The 23,881-nt window shown below is 43.2% G+C and overlaps 2 protein-coding genes across 6 annotated transcripts in view; one reads left to right on the forward strand and one right to left on the reverse strand.

Moving 5' to 3' along the window:
* Window positions 1-23,881, reverse strand: part of LOC117354716 (zinc finger protein 721-like) — a 375,536-nt gene that overhangs the window by 176,299 nt on the left and 175,356 nt on the right. The gene's annotated exons all lie outside the window — the stretch shown is intronic.
* On the forward strand, window positions 1,615-22,146 carry LOC117354731 (oocyte zinc finger protein XlCOF6-like). 5 transcript variants are annotated; one of them, XM_033932666.1, is made up of 3 exons: window positions 1,615-1,698; window positions 9,807-9,933; window positions 18,392-22,146. In XM_033932666.1, the coding sequence occupies exons 1-3, from the start codon at window positions 1,687-1,689 to the stop codon at window positions 20,914-20,916; spliced, it is 2,664 nt and encodes an 887-aa protein (XP_033788557.1). In that variant the 5' UTR covers window positions 1,615-1,686; the 3' UTR covers window positions 20,917-22,146. The 5 variants fall into 5 exon arrangements, with proteins under 5 accessions (XP_033788557.1, XP_033788558.1, XP_033788560.1 ...); XM_033932667.1 differs by having other exon boundaries at window positions 1,634-1,698; window positions 9,810-9,933; XM_033932669.1 differs by lacking the exon at window positions 1,615-1,698 and adding an exon at window positions 1,705-2,228.

Below are 23,881 nucleotides of genomic sequence, written 5' to 3' on the forward strand. Positions count from 1 at the left end.
TTTAACAACTTTTGTCTGGGGAAACCAGATATCTAGTAATCCTACAGCAGCTCAACATACCTGGAGGCCTCTCCCGCCCTCCCCCACCCCCCTCCGCGCAAATCTCCAGAGTCCTGTTGCCTCCCCCATAGCCCTCCCTACACACCTACCTGGAGTCCTCCCCTCACCACACACAGCTATCCAGAGTCCTGTTGCCTCCCCTCCCCCAAGCCCTCCCTACGCACCTAACTGGAGTCCTCCTCTTCCCGCTCCCCCACAGGATCCTGTGTTTGCTCCCCCGGCGCTTTTGTAACTCTTCGGCCGTTGTCAGCATCAGTGAACTAAAAACGTTGCCTTCAACGTCCTGGAAGCTTTCTCTCATTGACGCAGACGACGGCCGAAGGGTTATAGCAACGCCAGGTGAGCAAGCACAGGAATGAGGGTGAGGCAAGGAGAAGAAAGATGATGGACTGCGAGAATACTGAGGAAAGGAAGATGCCCTAGACCAGTAGTAGGCAAACTCATTAGTCAAAAGAGCCATAGATGAGCAGTACAACGATTAAGATTTCTTTTGAGAGCCATTCCCCACGCCCGCTTGCGCTATGACGGCTACGTCAACCCGACTGACACCTCACTGGCCCACACGTAGTTGAAATCGATTCGTGGCAGAGCCTAGAGAATGACACGGGGGTAAATTTGTCTCCGTCCCCGCCCACTTGCTCGGTCCCCGTCCCCACAAACCATCTGATCCCATCCACACAAGCCTCGAATAGTTTTATACTGAACTTATTATATTAAAGTATGAAAAGAAACAATATTCTGTACAATTATCAATTTATAAATCAGCGTCTTCTCCCCACTCTCTCTTCCCCATTTCCCTTCAGTGTCCTCAGCCCACTCTCTCTCCACTTTCCTTCAGCGCACACACATAAAAACAAGCAAGTAATTTTATATCATTTTCATTCTATTCATTCATAGAAATTAAAGTCTAAATAATGCCAGTCACATAACAAAACATGATTTTACAAAAATAATTCCCTGCACAGTCAAGCCTTAAACTCTTATATAATTCCGTTTTCTTTCCTTCTTTCTTTAAAAATTCAACAGTGAAGCACACCAAACTATAAGCTTCATGCTGCTCAGTTATCTCAAATAATTGTGTCAAAATATCCCTGTGATCGGTGAGCCCAATTGCAATTCACCATAACCCCAACGGGAAGGGTCGAAAACTGCATGAGACATCTGAAATTATACAAAACACAAATATAAAAATGTGCCAGAGGTGGCAGCAGCGGTTTGTGTCTCAGATAAAGAGGGAGTTGGTGCTTCCTCTCTCTGCTCTCATGTGTCAGGAAGAGAGGGAGACCCAGTCAGTATCAGACTCCGCCCCTTCCACTGATTGGTCAAAAGACTCCTGAAGGAGGAGACAGAGGGACAATATGACACCCTATGACACTGATTGGAATGTGCATTCCACCTTAGGATTGGTCAAAAACAGAATGCTCCTAGGAAGGCATAGAATGGGAGAATGCTCATGTGGGTGGAGTCAGGAAGAGGCGGTCTTTCAACTCTCTGGCACTGATTGGTCAGATTGGGGGAGGAGTGAAGGAGGGGAGATACAGATCCCTCCTCTTTTTCCTGCCTTTGTCTCTTTTCCCTCCATTAGGAGCCAAGGCTGGAGCTGGTGCTGCGGAGAAGGGCAGGAGGATGGCTGAGCAGGTAGGAGAGGGACTGGCAGGAGGTGGGCAGCAGGGGATGCAGTGCCAGGCAATGCCAAGCAGAAGAACATGGATGCTGAACGGATGGGATCTTGTATGGCTATTAGCTACCTGCCCGGGAGTTTCCTGTCTTGCTCAGTTTGTTCCTGCAGCTTCAGTGCTAGGTTTCATCTCAGTTAATTCTGCTCCTGATTTGTTTTCACTTTCTAGTCTTATTTTTATTTTTTCGCGGGGTGTGCGAGTGATCGTTCGGTGGGAGATCGCAGACATGTTCACGTTTGTCTGCTTCTGGAGGGTGCTCTGTAAGCCTAAAAGTGCAGTAAGCCATCTGGACAGCCTGCAGATTGAATCGGGTCTCCAGGTTCAGGAGCCATCTCTCCCCTGGTTCGTCCGCAAAGGGGTAGTACGCCGGGATCGGAACCGCGCCGCGTGTCTTCCCTGATTTCCCTGATGGGTCCTGGTGGTCGTGATCTGAGGTGGGAAGTTGAGGCGGCCAGAAGATCTGAAATTCCAGTTTAATCAGCTCCTGAGGTAGGATCTCCCTATGCTTGCACATGTCTCTGTGGGGTCTGTCAGTCACAGAGTTTGCCGATTTTGGGCGGTCCTCAAATTGGGGATTTGGGGGGGTTTCCCTGCATGTCCCCCCCACCCGTAAAATCCTAAAATCACCATTTTTAGCGTTTTTCTGTGTTTAACGGCCATTTATATGTCAAAATCGGCACCCGTGGTGGCCATCTTGGATTTTCTTTAAAGTTTTTAAAACTATATTTTTTTGACTTAGAAGCATCGTTTTTGCTCCAAACTTCACAGATGGCCACCTCAGGACAGGATGGCATGGATTCATGCTGTAAATCTGGTGGATGGCTTCCGGTTGCGCAGTCGCATATTCTGTACGCCGAGGCCCGTCGGGGGCATATCTGGTGTGTGGATTCCGCACTTTCCTCCTCCAGAGTAGAGAGCTGCACGGGAACGGGGACGACAGGAATCCCGCGGGTTCCCCCTTTGGGTCGCCGGGATCCCGTGGGGACGTCCCTAGGTTCACGGGAATCCCCCTATGGTCAAGGGGTTGGATCGCACTCGAGCTGGGAGGCTAGTCTCCTTCTCCTTACCTGCCCTGCCGCAGCACACAGCCGAACGGAAGTCTTCCCGATGTCAGCGCTGACGTCGGATGGAGGGCTTAAGCAAAGCACATGGGGAAGCAAAGCACATGGGGAAGACAGAGGGGGAGAAGGACCCTGAAAGGACATGGGGAAGACAAAGGTGTGGAGAAGGACGCTGAAAGGACATGGGGAAGACGGGGGGGAGAAGGACGCTGAAAGGACATGGGGAAGACAGAGGGGGGAGAAGAACGCTGAAGGATATGGGGAAGACAGAGGGGGGAGAAGAACGCTGAAGGACATGGGGAAGACAGGGGGGGAGAAGAACGCTGAAGGACATGGGGAAGACAGGGGGGGAGAAGAACGCTGAAGGACATGGGGAAGACAGAGGGGGGAGAAGAACGCTGAAGGACATGGGGAAGACAGAGGGGGAGAAGGACGCTGAAGGACATGGGGAAGACAAAGGGGTGGAGAAGGACGCTGAAAGCACATGGGAAAGACAGAGGGGGAAGAAGGATGCTGAAAGCACATGGGGTAGACAAAGGGGTGGAGAAGGACGCTGAAAGGACATGGGAAGACGGGGGGAGAAGGACGCTGAAAGTACATGGGAAAGACGGGGGGAGAAGGACACTGAAAGGACATGGGGGAGAAGGACACTGAAAGCATATGTGGAAGGCAGATGGGGGAGAAGGATGCTGCCTGACAGGACATGGGGAAGATGGGGGGGAGAAGGACCCTGAAAGGAAATGGGGAAGAGAGAGTGGGGAGAAGATGCTGGCAGGGAAGAAGACAGAGATACCAGACTATGGGGGGAGCGGAGGGAAGAAGATGGATGCCAGATCAATTTGGGAGGGGGGAGAAAGGGAGAGGCACAGTAACAGAGCAAATGGAAGACGCAGAGAGAAGAGAGACAGTGGATGGAAGGAATTGAATGAGAACATGAGGAAAGCAGAAACCAGGCAACAAAGGTAGGAAAAAAATTCTTTTTTTTTTTTTGCTTCAGGATAAAGTAGTTTATTAGTTGTGTTGATAAAAATTTATAAACATTAGAGGCTTTGGTAGAAATCCGTTTACAAAGCATATATTCTTCCCAATTAATATTTCAAAATTAATAAAGTCTCTTTGCTTATTTGTAAATGGGTTTCTACCAGAGCCTTTAATTCAGTAGCATAATTAAATGAAATAACTTTCTGTGGTTTATAGGGACGGGCGTGGTCGGAGGGGATTCCTCGCGGGGACGTAGGGGATTCCTCGCGGGGACGGGCGGGGACAGAGGGATTCCTCGCGGGGACGGAGGGATTCCTCGCGGGGACGGGTGGGACTTTGGCGGGGCGGGTGGAGACAGGTGGGATTTCTGTGCCTGCGCAACTCTCTACTCCGGAAAGGACTTGCCTTCCTCCGTTGCCACCAGAGTTGTGATTCCAGCGTCTGGGATGCCGCAATTGTGCGAGGAGGGCATTGTCGCATAAGCGCGGGCGCTGTTCCAGGGAAAGTCTCATCGATCTTCAAACAATTTCAAATCTGAGTCCCGCTGATTGGCTCAGGCCGCCGAGGACTATTTTCTGCCGGACATTGTGGATATGTTGTCTCAGGCCTTCATGAGAAATCGGGCTATGCGCGTGTCTCCCTTTCAGACTGCGGTGTGGCAGTCTGTACAGCCTTTGGATTCCAGCATGTCAATCTGATCCTTGCTGATATGCCTGAACATCAGCAGCAACTTCCCGCTATTGTTGTGGTACCTGCATCACTTCCTAAGCCGTTGCTGTCGCACTGCAATTAGACGGGTCTCGCTGCCTGACTAGCCTAGCGGGTCTCGGGGATTCCCAGAACGCTGAAATGCTCTTGGAGGTTGGGGGGCCCATGAGGGTCCCCTGAAGTGCGCTAGGGCCATGGCTAAATTGTATCCCATGGCTTCAGAATTTTCCATGCGCCTAGTCCTGCCATGGGTGGATTTAGCGGTGGTTCAAATGTACCTCCTTGCCCTCGGATGGAGGGGTTGGGGAGCAGTTTGCATGTCCTTCCCGCTACAAGGCCGCTGGACAGGTAGTGGTCTGCGTCAGAGAGAGCTGATGATCGATCGATTGGCCGGAGCTACGAGCAATTGGTTAGCTTCGCTACGGTCCCAACTGTATCTCCACAGGACGGCTGTCTGTGTGTTCTCAGCCAATGCGACGGCTGTTGCCTATGTCTGCCGTCAGGGGTCGCAAAGAGTCCCCAGCTGGTATTGAAGGCTCGGATGCTCTTTCCATGGGTGGCACGTCATCACTTGGCTTTATCCACGGCTCATGTGGCACATTCGGGAAGACTTCCTCAGTTGTCAATCTCTGAACAAGGGGGCATGGTCCCTGTCCGGGCTGGTTTTCGCTCATTCGATCTGATGGTGTCCTAGTGAACAGGAAGGCGGACAGATTCTTCAGCCGTCGACGAGAGGTCGGCAGCGTCAGACTCGACACTCTGGTTCAATCTTGGCCCACAGGGGTCCTACAGTGCGTTTTTCATACGTGGTCCATGATAGGGTGATTTTGCGCCTGTTGTCCCCTTGCACAGGGGCCCGGTGATCCTTGTGGCTTCGCACTGGCCCAGACGACATTGGTATGCAGACCTTGTGAGGTTGAGCTCTGGGAATGGTCTGCGTCTTCCTCGCCATCGGCGATTCCTCACGTAGGGTCAGTTTGCACTTCAAGATCTGGATTGCTTTAGTCCTGCAGCCTGGCGCTTGAGCGGACAGCCTTGATGGCCAGGGGTTATTGCTCTGCGGTTATTGCCACACTCCTGCAATGCAAGTGGAAATCACCGGTCTCGGCCTATACGAACGCCTGGGGGTGTTTTCGGCTTGGTGTGTGGGGCTCCGGTTGGACTCTTTGGTTTCGTCACTGGCTCCGGTTCTGGACTTCCTGCAGGCTGGCCTCAGGTAGGGTCTGGCAGACTCCTCTCTACGTGTTCAGTTTGCAGGCCTCTCAAGTTTGGGTCACTCTTCGTTCAGGGGTTCTCTAGCTTCTCACTCGGCTGTTGTCCGGTTCTTGCGTGGAGGCTGGGGCCTCCCTTATGACGGCCTTGCCCATTGTGGAGCCTGAATTTGGTCCTAAGCTCTCTGACTCTTCCGCCCTATGAACCCCTGGATACGATCTCGCTGAAAGATCTTACCATTAAGACCGTCTTCCTGGTGGTGGTCACTTCTACACGGCTAATGTCAGAGCTTCCGGCTTTGTCGTGCAGAGATGCTTTTCTCCGTGTCAGAGTCGGCAGTGATTTTGAGGACTGTGCCTTCTTTTTTTCCGAAAGTGGTTTCTTCTTTCCACATACACCAGGGAGTTCGATTGCCGGCCTTTGTTCCTTCAGGTTCCACGTCTCGGGTCTGTGTTCTGCGGTCTCTGGCTATCTGGCATCGTCTTTTAAGATACCTAGGGCCACTACTGACTTATGTTTGTTGGCCCATCTGTTTGTCGTGGCGGGTCCTGCATGTCAGGGTCGGCCTGCTTCTGAGACTTCTCTTTCGCGTGGATGTGAGCGGCTAATTCCGCAGCCTATATGGCGGTAAAGAAGAAGCCTCCCCTTAGGGTGGAGGCTCACTCTCCTGTGGAATGTCTTCCTTGTGGGCTGAATCTCATGCGGTCTCGCCTGTGGAGACTTGTCTGGAGGCCCTGTGGCCTTCCCTTCATACCTTTTTCAGGTTTTCCAGGCTTGATATGGCAGCTATGGGTGATACGGTCTTTGGTGTTTCTGTTCTTGCGGCGGGTTCATCGGGCCTCCCTGCGTTTTAGGACAGCTTTGCACATCCCATCTGTTCAAAGATGTACAGAAGGTTCGTTAAGCATGACCTTCCCTTACAGAATCCGTGCTGGCTTGTTCTCAGTAGGCCATTTCTCTCGATGTGCTCGCAAATGCCGTCTTTGATCATAGCTTCCACCATCTTCCCTATAATTGAAGTCAGGCTCACCGGCCTGTAGTTCCCGGGGTCACCCTTCGATCCCTTCTTGAAGATAGGTGTGACATTCGCCAATTTCCAGTCCTCTGGTACCTCTCCAGTTTTCAAGGATTGGGGCAGGGGGTTAGAAGGGGTGTCATTAGATACCCCTTCTCTCAACCAAGCCTTCTAACGCTGCCCCAGACCTGATGTTATTTTTTCTGTTTGATAAATGTGCCTGACAGCTTTCTTTTTTTAGTTTTGCTGCGGGATACTAAATGACCAAATTTAAATGCAGTTTGCGTTAATGGTTTCAGCACCCACCCTGAAACAATTAGAGCATTGGATGCTGAAGAAGGCCTGGTTTGGCGCAAACTGCTGCTGGATGAAAGGATAGTTAAGAAAAGGTGGATCTGTGGAGGAAGACAAAAAAAGGAAAGATGCCAGACATCCAGGGGAGGGAAGGGAAACGGAAGGGGAGGACAGAGATGGCAGATGGATGATTAGCACGGAGAAAGAAGAAAGAAGGAGACCCTGGCAAGCAAGTTATCAGAAGACAACCAGAGCCTGAGACTAACAAGATTTGAATAATGACAAAACAACAAAAAGGTAGAAAAACTAATTTTATTTTCTGTTTTGTGATCACAATATGTCAGATTTGAAATGTGTATCCTGCCAGAGCTGGTGTTAGACCGCAAACGTGAGCTAGGATTTAACAGAGAGAGGAAAAGTCCTTTTGTTTCTTTATTTTATTTACACCACAGCGCCAGTGTGGTTAGGAGAAGACAAAGGGGGGGGGGGGGTGAAAAAGCTGTAAAATAAACCCACCAGGATGTTTGAAAAAAACACCCAATTGGGCAGGAAAATCGAATCGATAAACCAATTCAATAGGCTGAATCGAATCGAAATTTTTTTTCCTGAATCTGGTAGCACTAGTTTGCGCTACTGTCTTAGACTTTAGGACCTGGGATTGGGGAGAAATGGCGTCCTCAGTACTTTATAATGCAAGTGAAATGAGGATTTGGTCAGATTTTTGAAGGGTCTGCACTCTGCAGAAGAAAAATATTATATAGGCCGGGGACATGAGACAGCAGGAAATGGGAACTTTTCTTCCTTCTATTTTTATGAATGGAAAGGCTGAGGATGTCAGAGAGTTCATTTAAAATATGTGCTTTATAAGAAAATATAATAATGTGTTTTATAAAGTTTATAGCATTGCTGGCCTACCCGGTGAGGTGTTCCTAGTGGTGGTGGCAGCAGCAGCGTGTCAATGTGTTGAGAGGAAGAGGTGATCTGGGAAATTCTGTTGAGCAATCTCCGGGCCCATTTCCACCCCCCAGTTAGTCCACTCCACTCAACTGGTTCACACACTGAGTGGATCTTTGGGTGTTGTTCCTGGGTAGTTGTTTTGGGATCTCTTACAGTGGTTTGTCAGTATCTCCTTCTGGTCCAAGGAAGGAAACTTTGTTAACCTTAGCACTGACCTACAGAATATGTTTGTAACAGCGCTGCTTGTGTGGCATTAGTCTATGTAGTGATCGAAAGAAAAAAACAGACCTTTGCACATTTTTGCACTATATGATGGGTGTATGAGGAGATTCACATTTTCTGCACAGCTAAGTCCGTGTGAAGTTACCTTGTGCTGTATTTGACATCTAGCAAAGTCTCTGTTTGGAAGGAAAGATCTCAGCTTAAAAATGAAGTGGCCAGAAGTTATGGTAAAAGCAGATAGCGTAGCTGGTTTTAAGAAAGGTTTGGACAAATTCCTGGAGGAAAAGTCCATAGTCTGTTATTAAGACATGGGGGAAACATCTGCTTGCCCTGGATTGGTAGCATGGAATGTTGCTACTCTTTGGGTTTTGACCAGGTATTAGTGTCCTGGATTGGCTACCATGAGAATGGGCTACTGGGCATGATGGACCATTGGTCTGACCCAGTTAGGCTATTCTTATGTTATGTTCTCATCTGTAGGGGCCTTTGTTTTCAATTCTTATTTTAATGTATTTTTTTTTCTGAGAACTTATCAGTGTTTTTTATAATGGGAACAAAAATGGAAGAGAATTAATGTGTGTGGAATTGGGGGGGGGGGGGGGTAACTAATTTCTTCACCTAAATAATTCAATCCACCTCAACCAGACATAGGAGAACTCACACACCATTCACACACCCTCCAACCAAAAACGTCAAAAGAAAAAAAACTGTTCGACAACCTCCTAGCCATTCGAGCTGCAACACTCGACCCCCAACTCTACAACCAATTGACATCGACCACAGACAACAAAACCTTCAAAAAAGAAATAAAAACCCTTCTATTCAAAAAACACATAAAACCGAACTAACACAATCAGAACTGTCCCAAGCATCACCTGCAACTACTCCATATGTACTTCTGATGTCATGACAATTCAGACATAATTTATGTTATGTTATGGTATGTTTGGAATAATGGTTACATATATGAGGTTCAATAAAAGAAAATTTTCACTGCTTGTTTCTATTATGACCATTTATTCAGTTTCATGGTTATTACAAAAAATATTTTTTTACATGGGGGAGTGTCAAAAAATTATGGTCCCCGAGTGCCACATACCCTAGGTACGCAACTGTATATATAATATATACATAGAGGTATTAATGACGCCATCTTGTTTTCTGTCTCTCTCTGTCCTCTCTGCATCTTTGTGCAGTTTCCCGCCTTGATTTCATGGCTCTAATTAATAGCAGACCTCTCAGTCTGGCTTGTGGAAGATATAGGGTTTCACATTTTTGAATAGAGATAGTTATATGTATCTTATGAATGCAATAAACCGTGTTGTGTGTGAAAGGATCCCTATGAATGATGTGTGAGAGAATGATTTGTATTTCATTTCAAATGTTTTACATATATAAGATTTAAGGGAGCCTAAAAGACACTGTTACCATGACAATACCAGTCTTTGAGAGGCCCAGAGCAGGAAAGGTCAGCTAGTTTGACCTCCAGCTTAGAACCCTGAGCCTGCAAACTTACAGTGCCAAAGCAAAGCTATCAGAAGAGTACATCCAGCTGAACTCTAATGCGTTCGGAGTGTTTCCTCGTGTCCCTGAGTGAGTTTCTGGTTTATGTTTCAGAAGCAGGTGACGTTTGAGGACATCACCGTCGCCTTCTCCCAGGAGGAGTGGGAGTATTTAGATGAAGGGCAGAAGGAGCTTCACCGGGAGGTGATGAAGGAGAATTATGAGATCCTGAAGTCTCTAGGTAAGGACTGCATTTTCTGCAGACACAGGGCTGAGTTACTGATTTTCTGTTCCAGTGCAATAGGTGACAGTAGGGTTATTTCCCTTTAGCCGCATGGTTGCAGAAGGAATCCATTCCGGATTTTTCACTCTGCTGCTGGTCTATTTACTGTTCAGTTTAGTGCCCTCTACAGTTTTTTCCTTCTGCACGCATGGATGCAGTTGTGTCTGTTCTGCTTTCCCCATTTTCCATGTAATTTTGTCCCTTTTTCTGAGGTCGGAGTGGAAGTTCCAGGCCGCCAATCGCTGCCTGGCTGTCCGAAAACTTCCTTTCTGACGTCAGAATTGACGTTGGGGGGAAGACTTCTAGGCCGGTCATTGTGCAGTCGCTGTATTCGCCTCGACTGGTCCTGTTGCTGCGGTGGTGGGGAAGCAGGGAGAGAGAAATTAACCACAGATTAACCAAGTCCACAAAAACGTTAATATAATTGAAGAGAGAACTTCTTATTAAATAATAATATTAAATGAAGGAAAAGATCTCAGAATTGCCACTCCAAGGATCATAATGTTATCATTCCTTTAAGGAATTGGGTGTGGATATCTTTCATGGATCTAAAAAACCTTCATGTTATTATTTTAAAAGACTTAATTCATCGTGTTTTTGTAAAATTTCTATGAATGACTTATTTCGTCAAAATTAATCTACTCAATAATTTAAATTTCTAAAATTATAACTTTTTCTTTTAAACTTTTTATACCGTATATCCAAGCAGTGCAAATAGCAATTATTTTTGTGCAAATTGCAGTTGAAAAATGTGCAAAACAGGCAATAATAAGCCTTAGATAAGTAAAGCCTTAAAAGAGTACTTATCTTTCTATGTGAGATAAAGCGGGGCGTGAGCAGAATTAATTTCCTGCCGCTTTATCTCACATAGAAAGATAAGTGCTCTTTTAAGGCTTTACTTATCTAAGGTTTATTATTGCCATGCTATAAGTTATTTTACTTCAAAGGGGGAAACAGGCCTTCAGGGATGGTGACACAGGCCTTTAGGGGTGGGGTGCAGGCCTTCAGGGGGAGGTGCAGACCTTTGAGATAAAAGGCTGCTTAGTTTACCTCATTGGAATAACTACAAGACGGCATTGTATCTTCCAAAACAGACAATATTTGTTTATTGTTAGTATAAAAACTTACAGTATTACAGCAGCAAAGACATATCTAAAAAATGTATTGTCAGTTCAGAATATGCAATGGAGAGAAGAATTTGCACCCATATGCTTAGCAGGGGGCTAGCAGTTCCCCATAGCATAAGTAAGTGAATCTCTCTGGCTTTACCTAGAATACACGTGTTTTTTATACAGAGCAATTCTTCCTTTGTTCCAAGAAAGTCCATCCCCGAATTCTGGTTATGTAATTCCCTATTGGTACAAAAAATATTGTATAACTAACTCTTCCCTTTCCTCCACGCCTCTCTCTCACCTCCACACCCCCCCCCCAGTAAAAGGGGGGGCCTTACAGAAACAGAGAACTGTTGCTGAACTTTATTCTTTCAGCACGGAGACATGCAGCTGCTAATTAGAGGTGTTACAATTCATTGCATATTCGAGTTGGTGTCCTTGTAAGATGAAAAGTTGGCAACGAGATAGCCTTTCCACAATCCAGCTGTCTGGTTCCCATAGCTTGGTTGGGAGACAGCAAACCCATGGTTTGGTACCAAGTTCTTTCATCTCGTTACACCCACATGAGCAAAGCTCCTTGCTCATTATAAAAGTTTTATGGCTTTGTAGGGTGTCTGGCATATGAAGTCTATGAAGTCATATAGCAGTGATAACAGATCAGCATAACCTTGAAGGGATATTCTCCCAGCAGGGAAACAAGAACATCATTGTTAGCATTGCAAACAGTCTGGGCCTGGCTATAGGAAAATATGTCTATAGTTTCCAGCAGGGTGTCCAGCATACACAAGTGAAAATCTAGGTCTGTAGAGTCCAGTTGAATCATCCATATGTCCAGGACATACATGTCACCTTCATGGGGGACAGACCTTCAGGGGAGGGGGGCCCTGGCGTTGAAGTGCATGGAGGGAGGGAGGGAAGGGGGGGTTCAAAGAGACGTGCATATACCAGATTTTGGGGGGGGAAGAAATAATGGGTCTGAAAATAGAGGAGAGGGAGAGAGATGATGGACAATGGGATTTAGGGAGGGAAGGAACAGAAAGGGAGAGAAGTTGGACACATGGGATGGTGTGGAGGGGGATAGAGATACTGGATAGGAGGGTAGTTAGGAAAAGAAAGGGAGAGATGGTGGACCCTGGAGTGGTGGGGAAGGAGGGAGAGATGCTGGATGAAAGGATAGTTAAGAAAAGGTGGATCTGTGGATGGAGACAAAAAAAAGGAAAGATGGCAGATCTCCTGGGGAGGGAAGGGAAACGGAAGGGGAGGACAGAGATGGCAGATGGATGGTTAGCATGGAGAAAGAAGAAAGAAGGAGACCCCGGCAAGCAAGTTATCAGAAGACAACCAGAGCCTGAGACTAACAAGATTTGAATAATGACCAAACAACAAAAGGTAGAAAAACTAATTATATTTTCTGTTTTGTGATTATAATATGTCAGATTTGAAACGTGTATCCTGCCAGAGCTGGTGTTAGACCGCAAACGTGAGTTAGGATTTAACAGAGAGAGGAAAAGTCTTTTTTGATTGAGCAGCTCTCCTAAGTGTGGAGCTGTGAGGTGGTGCCACAGGAGACCTCTCGAGTGGTGGACCCACACTGCATCCCTCTCCTTTCCCATACATCAGGATATTCGTGATATTGTCCTGGTGCATTGGAAGATGCCGGAGGTGCCTTTACGGTTTGCGCGCTCCATGGCTCATCTGTATCCCATCCTGGAGCGGAATCAGGATACTTTTAAGTCACCAGTGGTGGACGCTGTGGTCTCAGCTATTGCTAAGCGGCATACGATGCCCGTAGAGGATGTTTTTGCCTTACGGGACTCTGAGGAGCGTAAGTTGGAGACCCTCCTAACGCAGAATTTTGATGTCTCTGCCTTGGGTGTCCTGGTAGCCATTTGTGGTGGTCTGAGGGGAAACAAGGCTGGGAAAAAACAAGAGACAAATTACAGGAGTCGGCTAACCCAGAAGGAGAGGTTAGAAAGATTGTAGTAAAAGAGAAGACACTACAGACAGCAGCACAGGGAGAGGAAATGAAGACAACAAAATTCCAGGATCTGAATTGCATATATACTAATGCAAGGAGCCTAAGAAATAAAATGGGGGAATTAGAAGCCATGGCCAACGCAGAGGACATAGACATCATTGGAATCTCTGAAACATGGTGGAATGAGGAAAGCAAATGGGATACAGCACTGCCGGGGTACAAGCTTTATCGCCAAGATAGGTCAGGGCAAAAAGGAGGTGGAATAGCCCTATACATAAAAGAAAGCATACAATTGACAAGAATGGACACAGCAGAGACGACAAACAGGCTGGAATCACTATGGGTTAAAATACCGGGAAGGAAAGGTCCTGAAATAAAGATGGGCCTATACTATCGTCCACCTGGGCAGTCCGGAGATATCGATGAAGAAATGGAAGCCGAGATGAAGCGAGAATGCAAATGCGGTAACACGGTTATTATGGGAGACTTCAACTACCCCGAGATAGACTAGAGTCTTGGAAGATCAAAATGCGCTAGGGAGACAGGATTCCTGGAGGCTATACAAGATTGCTTCTTGGAGCAGCTTGTTAGAGAACCGACGAGAGGAAATGCCACTCTAGATCTAATCCCAAATGGGTTAGCGGGACCTGCAAAGGAAGTAGAAGTAGTGGGACCGTCGGGAAACAGCGATCATAACATGATCAAGTTCAAGGTGGAGGTAGGAATACCGAAAGGGAGGAGAACCATAGCAACAACTTTTAACTTCAGGAAAGGAAACTACGAAGCAATGAGGGAAATGGTAAGGAAGAAACTTAGGAAAACTTCCAAAAAATGGCAAACGGTAGAACATGCCTGGACTTTTTCAAGGACACGGTGAGCGAGGCGCAAAATCTGTATATCCCCAGATTCAGAAATGGGTTCAAAAAGAGTCGAACAAAAGACCTGGCGTGGATAACTAAAATAGTGAAGGAAGCGATAGGCAATAAGAAAAATTCATTCAGGAAATGGAAAAAGGACAAAACTGAGGGGAACTGGAATGACACAGGAAGTATCAAAAAGAATGTCACCGTGTGGTTCGAAAAGCCAAAAGAGAGTACGAAGAGAGACTAGCCAAGGAAGCACGAAATTTCAAACCGTTCTTTAGATATGTTAAAGGGAAGCAACCGACTAGGGAGGAGGTGGGACCGCTGGACGACGGAGAAAGGAAGGGAGTGGTGAAGGAGGAGAAAGAAGTAGCAGAAAGGCTTAACATGTTCTTTTCGTCTGTATTTACAAACGAAGACACAACCAACATACTGGAACCTGAGCAATTCTTCAATGGAAAAGTCAAGAAGAAAAATTAACATCCATGGAAGTGAGTCTTAAAGATGTGCGCAGGCAGATAGAAAAACTAAAAACTGGCAAATCCCCGGGGCCGGATGGAATCCAACCAAGGGTTCTGAAGGAACTAAAGGAGGAGATAGCGGAACTACTGCGGCAAATTTGCAACCTATCCCTGAAAACAGGCGTGATCCCGGAGGATTGGAAGATAGCCAACGTTACACCCATTTTTAAAAAGGGATCAAGAGGAGACCCGGGAAACTACAGACCTCAGTTTCATGGAAAATGACGGAAGCACTGATAAAAGAAAGCATCGATGAACATTTTGAAAGAAACGAACTTCTGATAACCAGCCAACATGGTTTCTGCAGGGGGAGATCGTGCCTGACTAACTTATTGCACTTTTTTAAGGGAATTAACAAATGGATGGACAGAGGAGACCCCATAGACATCATATACCTGGACTTCCAAAAAGCCTTTGACAAGGTACCTCATGAACACCTACTTTATTGAGTTTAAGTCGTAATGCAAAGCAATTAAACACACATGTAATATTACAATAAAAGCCCTTTGAACTAATAAATATACCTAAACAATCATTTTAACCCTCCCAGCCCCTGATTAATAATCCACTACTAATGACCATTTAAAAATCTTCATGTACCCCTCCCCCCTGGATGTGTATCGATCAATCCTTACAATCATTTCTCAATGTTTTATAATTCCCTTGCTGTACAGCCAACATCCGTTCCATTTTAAAAATATGCCATAAAGATTCCCAGTTTTTCCAATTTCTCAAAATTAGTTGAACAGAAACTCCTGTCGTTCTCAAAAGGAATTTATCCTTAAAGATGACCTTTACCCTTTTATATCCGCACTTCATTTAAAAGCATTAAATATCTGACAAAACCTTTATCCTAAACCCATCCCAAGAGACTAAATAATATTCTCATAATAATTTCCACCTTAGACTCCATTATCACACTCTCAATATCCTCAGAACAGTAGTGTTTGAAATAAATTACTCCCCTTTTTATTTTTGAATCCATATCCATTAATATGATAAATGATATGAATTCATATATTAATATAACACTTCAATATAAACTCATAAATCCAATTACAAACAGTACAAATATTATACTTCCAGCTTATGTCTAACAAATTCTCTATCTTGAACCCATCTCAAAAATTTATATCTAATGACTAAAATTAGTCCCCTATCAAGTTCCTTTAATTATAATATGATCATCAGAATCAAAGCAATACCCTCTAAACAATATTATTGGAAATAAGAAACTCATATTCCTTACTTTAAAATCATATCCCCCCTTTACCTTCCCGAATATTACAGAATTCAATTCTACCCATAATAGAAACTAATTATAGACATTAATACATTTTCTAACCTGAGCCTCAGTTTAACAATTCAATAAAATAATATAATATAGAATATGATATTATTTTATCTATTAACTTCAGAGAATTGAACATGAACTCATAAACAATAATAAATCCATTAGTTTTGACCCATAAAATTTATCTTTCAACCTCTAAATAGACACTTTATATAAATAATCAACTTAAAATAAAACTTAAAATAAAAGTAGTGAATAAAATGTCAGAGTTTGTTTTTTTTTCCCCCAAAAACGTCACTGCAGGCCATTCTTCAGTACACAATTCCAGTTCCCCTCTCTTCTCATGAGCTCCTGGCATTGTATCACATAACCCCACCTTACGTAACTTCAACGTCAAGCCGCTCACATTACGGGGCGTTCCCTCATGCCCGATTTTCCTCCAATCAGCTGATATTAAAGAAGATTGGGAGGATTCCACCCCATAACCGGCAATTTTCAACTGTCAAACACTGTTTTACATTTACACCAAAACTTCCAGTGACGTCATCGGGGTCCCCCCCTCTGTGTGAAAAATTGCTGCAGCTGCAAGGCGTGACCGCAGGGCATGCCCTAAGGGGCATGCCCTGCCCCTTGGGAGCCACGAGGAGTCAGGAGGTGTTGAGAGGGTAGACCATCTTTGGGTAAGATCCAAAAAATTTTTGTGTGAATATATTGATGGGTAAAGGAAAATCTTAACCCAAAAGCTCCAACCCTGCCGCAGCTGTCCCTGTGGACCACCACTTAATACCAGTGACTCCCTCACAAGTTAACCAAGAGTATGCTTCCGTTCCGGGTGCATCTTTAAGTCCCCTTGAAAGGACTCCACCCCTTCCACCATTATCCGATGATGGGGAGCCTATAGTAACCCCTAGCGAAACTTCTGAGGAACCCCGAAAGTCAATAACTTTATCCAAATTACAACATATGTCATTACCTAAAGCATTAACTTTATTGGATTCAAGGGATGATAATCGGTATACCTCAGAGGAACCAAAGGATATTACCTTGAAGGATTTGTGGAAAGCTTATTAAGATCAGTTGTTAAACACTCCTCAGATTTCTCAGTCAAAGTTGGAAAGAAGTTGGAGAGTGTGGATTTCAATTTAGACTTGGTAGATAAAAGATTAATGTTGGTTGAAACACAGACATCGACCTCTGCGATTAAGGATGTCTGTGTAATTCATTCAAAACTGGAAATTATGGAGAATTTGTCACGCTCAAGAAATCTCCGATTTGTTAATTTTCCCATGACGCACTCGATATCGCCAGAGATTTTATTACAAAAATATTTGAAAGAGATATTAGGTTTAACAAATTCAGAAACTTTTCTATACAAAATTGTTATTATATACTACAGAAAAAAAAAAGTAAAATCAGATCAGGGAAACTTTTAGTTTCTGCTGAGTTCGATTTAACTCACTTCCTGGAAGATTCCCAAGATGTCATTAAAACTAGGGCTACTCTTTTGATGAATTAGATAAAAATTTACTCCTGAAATTATATTTCAAAATCAAAACAACAAAATTCTGTGGTGATACTCTATTGATATTCCCAGATGTGGCTAGAGCTACCCAAATGCGAAGGAAGGAATTTCTTCCATTAAAACTTAGGGTTTTAGCTCAGGCCGCTAGTTTTTTTCCTAAAATTTCCTTGTAAGTGTATAATCAAAATACAAGAGAAGGAATTTACTTTTTGGGACCCCACACAGCTCAGCAATTGTTAAGTTTTCGTGAACAAGAGAAAGTTAAAGGGGTCCTTTTATCAAGCCGCACTAGTGGGGTTAGCGTGTCGGACATTTCATCATGTGCTAACCCCCATTGCGTCTTAAATCCCTACCAAAGCTTGATAAAAGGACCCCAAAGTAAACTAGTTATTCACTGATCTTTAAAAGGAATCTGAGAATAAGAAGCGAAAAACTAGAATGATATAACTTGGGGGAAGATTTCTGTTTTCTTAAGTTGGATTTTTATTTATAATTATAGTTGAATCTTTTCTCAAGATTGATATCTTATTTCCTTTAATTGTATTTGATCTTATGGTGGCTCCCCCCAAATTAATGTGGGCTAGAAAGATTTATATTAGAGACTTATGATATCTTTTCTTTTTTTCCTTTTGATGTATATCTTTATCCTTTACTGTTCTTGAAGAATTGTATGAAAAATTTGATAAATAAAAAGAAAATATATATATAGAAGGGTTCAAAAAAGGTTAGAACAAGTTTCTGGAGGAAAAGTCCATAAAAAGATTTTTAGTCAGATAGACTTAGGAGAGCCATTGCTCATCTCAGGAACTGGATTTGCTCTATGGATCTGCCTGGCACTTGTGACCGGAGGGGCTACGGTTTGACACAGGATGCTGGACTTGATGGAGCTTGGGCTGGACTCAGCATGGATTTTCTTATACCTATGTGGAAAGACCAAAAAAGCACTTTTAAATATTGACTTAAATATGATCACACACTCTTATTTGCATCTCTGGTACTGATCAGCTTGGAAATGTTGTTTTCTGAGCAGTGAGTGGGTGGTAAATTTACAAAGGGGTTTTGTATTACTGAACTTGTTCAAAGGTTTTACTCCTACAATAATATACAATGCTATTTTTTGATTTAGGAAAAGATGACCCTAAAAATAATCCCTGGAAGCTCAGTGAGAAGCCTGAAGGAGTAAAGATGTTATCAGAAGCAGAGAAAATGAACTGGGGAGAGAAGGAAAAAAATCAAAATCCAAAATATTTACCAGGAGAGTCAGCTCTGCTCAAGATCACACAGACAGAGGAAGACCAGACGGACCAGATGAGAGATCAAAGATGTCCTTGTGATATATGTGAGATATTCCTCAGCGATCGTTCAATTCTGAAACCACATCAGAGATCTGATACTGAAGAGAGATCATCTACATGTACGGACTGTGGGGAAACCTCCAGTCAAAAGGGAGAACAGAAAACCTGCTTAAAAGAGACACATTTTACATGTTCTGATTGTGGGAAAGATTTCAATGGGAAGAAAGAGCTAATGCAACACAGGAAAAATAATGAAGGAATGAGAATGTGTACAAGTATCGAATATGGGGAAAACATTTTCAATATAGGAAACATTACAAAATGCCAAAAAACAAATACTGACAAGAGAATATCTTCATATCTTGGTTGTAAAAAAAATATAAACCAGGACGAGAGCTTCACAAGAAAAGCAAAATTTCACCCGGGAGAGAGATCAGTTTTAAATACCGAATGTGAGAAAAGCTTCAGTCAAGGAGAAGCATTTACAGATCATAAAAAGACTGAAACTGGTGAGGTATCAGTCACTTGTAAATCTGAAGAAATAATTTATAGAATGGCAAATATCGCAGAATATCAGGAAATGGAGAAAAATGGGAGATTATATACTTGTGCTGTCAGTGGTAAAAGCACTTCTTGCAAAGGAAACCACAGAACAGCAGAAAAAATCCCCAGGGGAACAAAGCCATTTACATGTACTGAGTGCTATAAATGCTTTAATCGTACAGAACACCTTAGAACACACCAGAGAATTCACACTGGAGTTAAACCATTTACATGTACTGAGTGTGGTAAAAGCTTTTGTGCTAAGCGAACACTCATAGCACACCAGAGAATTCACACTGGAGAGAAACCATTTACATGTACGGAGTGTGGTAAAAGCTGTTGTGATAAGAGAACACTCATAGCACACCAGAGAAGTCACAGTGGAGAGAAACCATTTACATGTACTGAGTGTGGTAAAAGCTTTCTTTATAAGAGCGCACTCACAATACACCAGAGAATTCACACAGGTGTGAAGCCATTTTCATGTTCTGAGTGTGGAAAAAGCTTTAATCAGAAGGGGAGCCTCACAGCACACCAGACCATTCACACAGAAGTGAAGCCATTTTCATGTTATGAGTGTGGTAAAAGCTTCCGTTATAAGAAATCATTCACAGCACACCAGAGAATTCACACAGGTGTGAAGCCATTTTCATGTTCTGAGTGTGGAAAAAGCTACAGACATAAGGTAAGCCTAAAAATACACCAGAGAATTCACACAGGACAAAAGCCATTTTCATGTTCTGAGTGTGGTAAAAGCTTCTCTTATAAGAAATCAATCACAATACACCAGAGAATCCACACAGGAGTGAAGCCATTTTCATGTTCTGAGTGTGGAAAAAGCTTTAATCAGAAGGGGAGCCTCACAGCACACCAGATCATCCATACAGGAGTGAAGCCATTTTCCTGTTCTGAGTGTAGTAAAAGCTTCAGAAATAAGGTAAGCCTAAAAATACACCAGACCATCCACACAGAAGTGAAGCCATTTTCATGTTATGAGTGTGGTAAAAGCTTCCGTTATAAGAAATCATTCACAGCACACCAGAGAATTCACACAGATGTGAAGCCATTTTCATGTTCTGAGTGTGGAAAAAGCTACAGAGATAAGGTAAGCCTAAAAATACACCAGAGAATTCACACAGGAGTGAAGCCATTTTCCTGTTCTGAGTGTGGTAAAAGCTTCAGAACTAAGTCACAACTCCAAATTCACCTGATAATCCGTACAGGTGTGAAGCCATTTACATGTACTGAGTGTGGTAAAAGCTTTATTTATAAGAGCGAACTCACAATACACCATAGAATCCACACTGGAGTGAAACCATTTCCATGTACTGAGTGTGGTAAAAGTTTTCATGATAAGAAAACACTGAGAAGACACAAAAGAATTCACACTGGAGTTAAACCATTTACATGTACTGAGTGTGGTAAAAGCTTTTGTGATAAGCGAACACTCATAGCACACCAGAGAATTCACACTGGAGAGAAACCATTTACATGTACTGAGTGTGGTAAAAGCTGTTGTGATAAGCGGACACTCATAGCACATCAGAGAAGTCACAGTGGAGAGAAACCATTTACATGTACTGAGTGTGGTAAAAGCTTTTGTGATAAGCGAGCACTCATAGCACACCAGAGAATTCACAGTGGAGAGAAACCATTTACATGTACTGAGCGTGGTAAAAGTTTTACTCGTATAAGTAACCTCAAAAAGCACCAGAGAATTCATACTGGAGTGAAACCATTTCCATGTACTGAGTGTGGTAAAAGATTTTGTGATAAGCGAACACTCATGGCACACCAGAGAATTCACACATGAGTGAAACCATTTACATGTCCCGAGTGCTATAAATGCTTTAATCGTACACAACACCTTAGAATACACCAGAGAATTCACACTGGAGTTAAACCATTTGCATGTACTGAGTGAGGTAGAAGCTTTCGTGAGAAGAGAAATCTCACCAGAGTTTTCACACAGGTGTGAATCCATTTACATGTACTGAGTGTGGTAAAAGCTTTCGTGATAAGACAACACTCACAGAACACCAGAGAATTCATACAGGAGTGAAGCCATTTACATGTACTGAGTGTGGTAAAAGCTTTAGTCAGAAGGGAAGCCTGACAATACATCAGAGTATCCACACTGGAGTGAGACCATGTATATGTACCGAGTGTGGTAAAAGCTTTTGTGATAAGCGAACACTCATAGCACACCAGAGAATTCACAGTGGAGAGAAACGATTTACATGTACTGGGTGTGGTAAAAGCTTTCATGGAAAGAATGAACTGAAAAGACATCAAAGAATTCATACAGGAGTGAAGCCATTTACATGTACTGAGTGTGATAAAAGCTTTCGTGATAAGACAAAACTCACAGGACACCAGAGAATTCACACTGGAGTGAAACCATTTACATGTTCTGAGTGTGATAAAAGATTTCGTGTTAGGACATTACTGTCAAGACATAAGAGCATTCACACTTTAGTAAAACCATATCCATGTACTGAATGTAATAAAAGCTTTTGTATGAAGGGAACCCTCACAATACACCAGAGAATTCACACAGGAGTGAAGCCATTTACATGTACTTAGTGTGGTAAAAGCTTTCTTGAGAAGGCAACAATGAGAAAACACAAGATAATTCACACTGGAGTGAAACTATTTACATGTACTAATTGTGGTAAAAGCTTTCGTGATAAAACAAAACTCACAGGACACCAGAGAATTCACACTGGAGTGAAATCATTTACATGTACTGAGTGTGGTAAAAGCTTTAATCAGTTGAGTAACCTCATAAGACACCAGAGAATTCACACTGGAATGAAACCATATACATGTACTGAATGTGCTAAAAGTTTTACTGATAAAGCAAAACTTGCAACACACTATAGAGCACACCAGAGAATTCACACTGGAGTGAAACCATTTACATGTACTGAGTGTGGTAAAAGCTTTACTCAGATGAGTAACCTCAAAACACATCAGAAAATTCACACTGAAGTGAAGTCATTTTCATATTCTTAGTATGATAAATGCTTTACTGAAAAGTGAACATTGATAGTACATCAGATAATCCAGACAGGAGTGAGATGAAGATGCTAGACAGAGTTCATTTCTGTTGCCATAAAAGAGGTCTCTTTCTTACTGAGGAAACATAGAAACATGATTGCAGATAAAGACCAAATGGCCCATTCAGTCTGCCCATCCGCAGTAACAATTCCATCTTCCTCTCTTTAAGAGATCCCATGTGTCTATTGCACACCTTCTTGAATTCAGACACAATGTCTGTCTCTACCACTTCTTCCGAGAGTCTGTTCCACGCATCTACCACCCATTCCGTAAAAAAGTATTTCCTCTGATTACTCCAGAGCCTGCCACCTCTTAACTTCATCCTATGCCATCTCATTCCAGAGCTTCCAAATGAAAGAGACTCGCCTCATGTGGATTTACATCATGTAGGTATTTAATTATTTTCTCTTACCCTTTGAGTTAACTTTGTGAACCGGATTGAGTCCATTTTGGGAAAGGCCCGATATATAAAGCTAAGGACTGGATTGGATTAAATGTCTCTATCATATCTCCCCTCTCCCGTCTTTCCTCCAAAGTATACAGAGTGAGATCTTTAAGTCTGTGCCCATATGCCTTATGATAAAGACCACACACCATTTTAGTAGCCTTCCTCTGGACCGACTCAATCCTTTTTATATCTTTTTGAAGGTGCGGCCTCCAGAATTGTACACAATATTCTAAATGAGGTCTCACCAAAGTCTTATACAGAGACATCAATTCCTCCTTTTTCCTACTGGCCATACCTCTCCCTATGCAACCTAGCATCCTTCTAGCTTTCACCATCATCATTTCAACCTATTTGGCTACCTTAAGATCATCACCTACAATCACACTCAAGTCCTGCTCTTTACTATGATCGTTCAGATGATGGTCTTACCTCAACTGGACTATTGCAACTCCGCCTACCTTGCAATCAACACCTTTTTTATCCACAAACTGTAGCTCATCCAGAACACAATCGTTAGACTAATCTATATATTATCAGGTAACTATTCTGGTTCCCAATATCATCCCAAATAATTTTCTTTTGTAAAAAAAAATTCTTTATTGATTTTTCACACTACTAATGCGCAATAAATGATTCACACATTTGCACATTACATAATAAGCGCAAGAAAACTTACAAATACTACTGTATAATGAAATTTTCCCCACCCTCCCAGCTAATATACAAATATAATAAAACCATCATTAAATTATTCATGAAATCCTTGAATCAATTCCAATTCTATTCCCTTCCTCCCCCTAGGATGTGTATGTTTTCTTGACTATAAAATTAAATTAATTATTCCTCTTTACGCTATTTAGCCATAAAATTCTTACAACGTCCCTGTTGTATGGCCATGCAACGTTCCATTTTATAAGTATAATACAGGATTCCCACCAGAATGTCTAGTTCAACCTATCCCAGTTTTTCCAATTTCTTAAAATAAGCTGCATGGCAACCCCTGTCATTACAAAAAGTAACTCGTTATTTCTCACAGATAATTGACTTTTAGCTCTCATAAGAGTAGCAAATAAAATAGTATCATAAGATAAAGCCACTGGATTCTCCAACATATTATTTACTTGGTCCCAAATAGACCTCCAAAACTGCAGTATCAAGGGACAACAGTAAAGTAAATGTTCCAAAGTCCCAGCTTCAAGATGACAGTGCCAGAATCTATTAGACTTGGAACTATCTAATTTATGTAAACGAACAGGGCTCCAGAAAG

The sequence above is a fragment of the Geotrypetes seraphini genome, chromosome 2 (genome assembly GCF_902459505.1).
Source record: "Geotrypetes seraphini chromosome 2, aGeoSer1.1, whole genome shotgun sequence".
Classification (NCBI taxonomy): domain Eukaryota; kingdom Metazoa; phylum Chordata; class Amphibia; order Gymnophiona; family Dermophiidae; genus Geotrypetes; species Geotrypetes seraphini.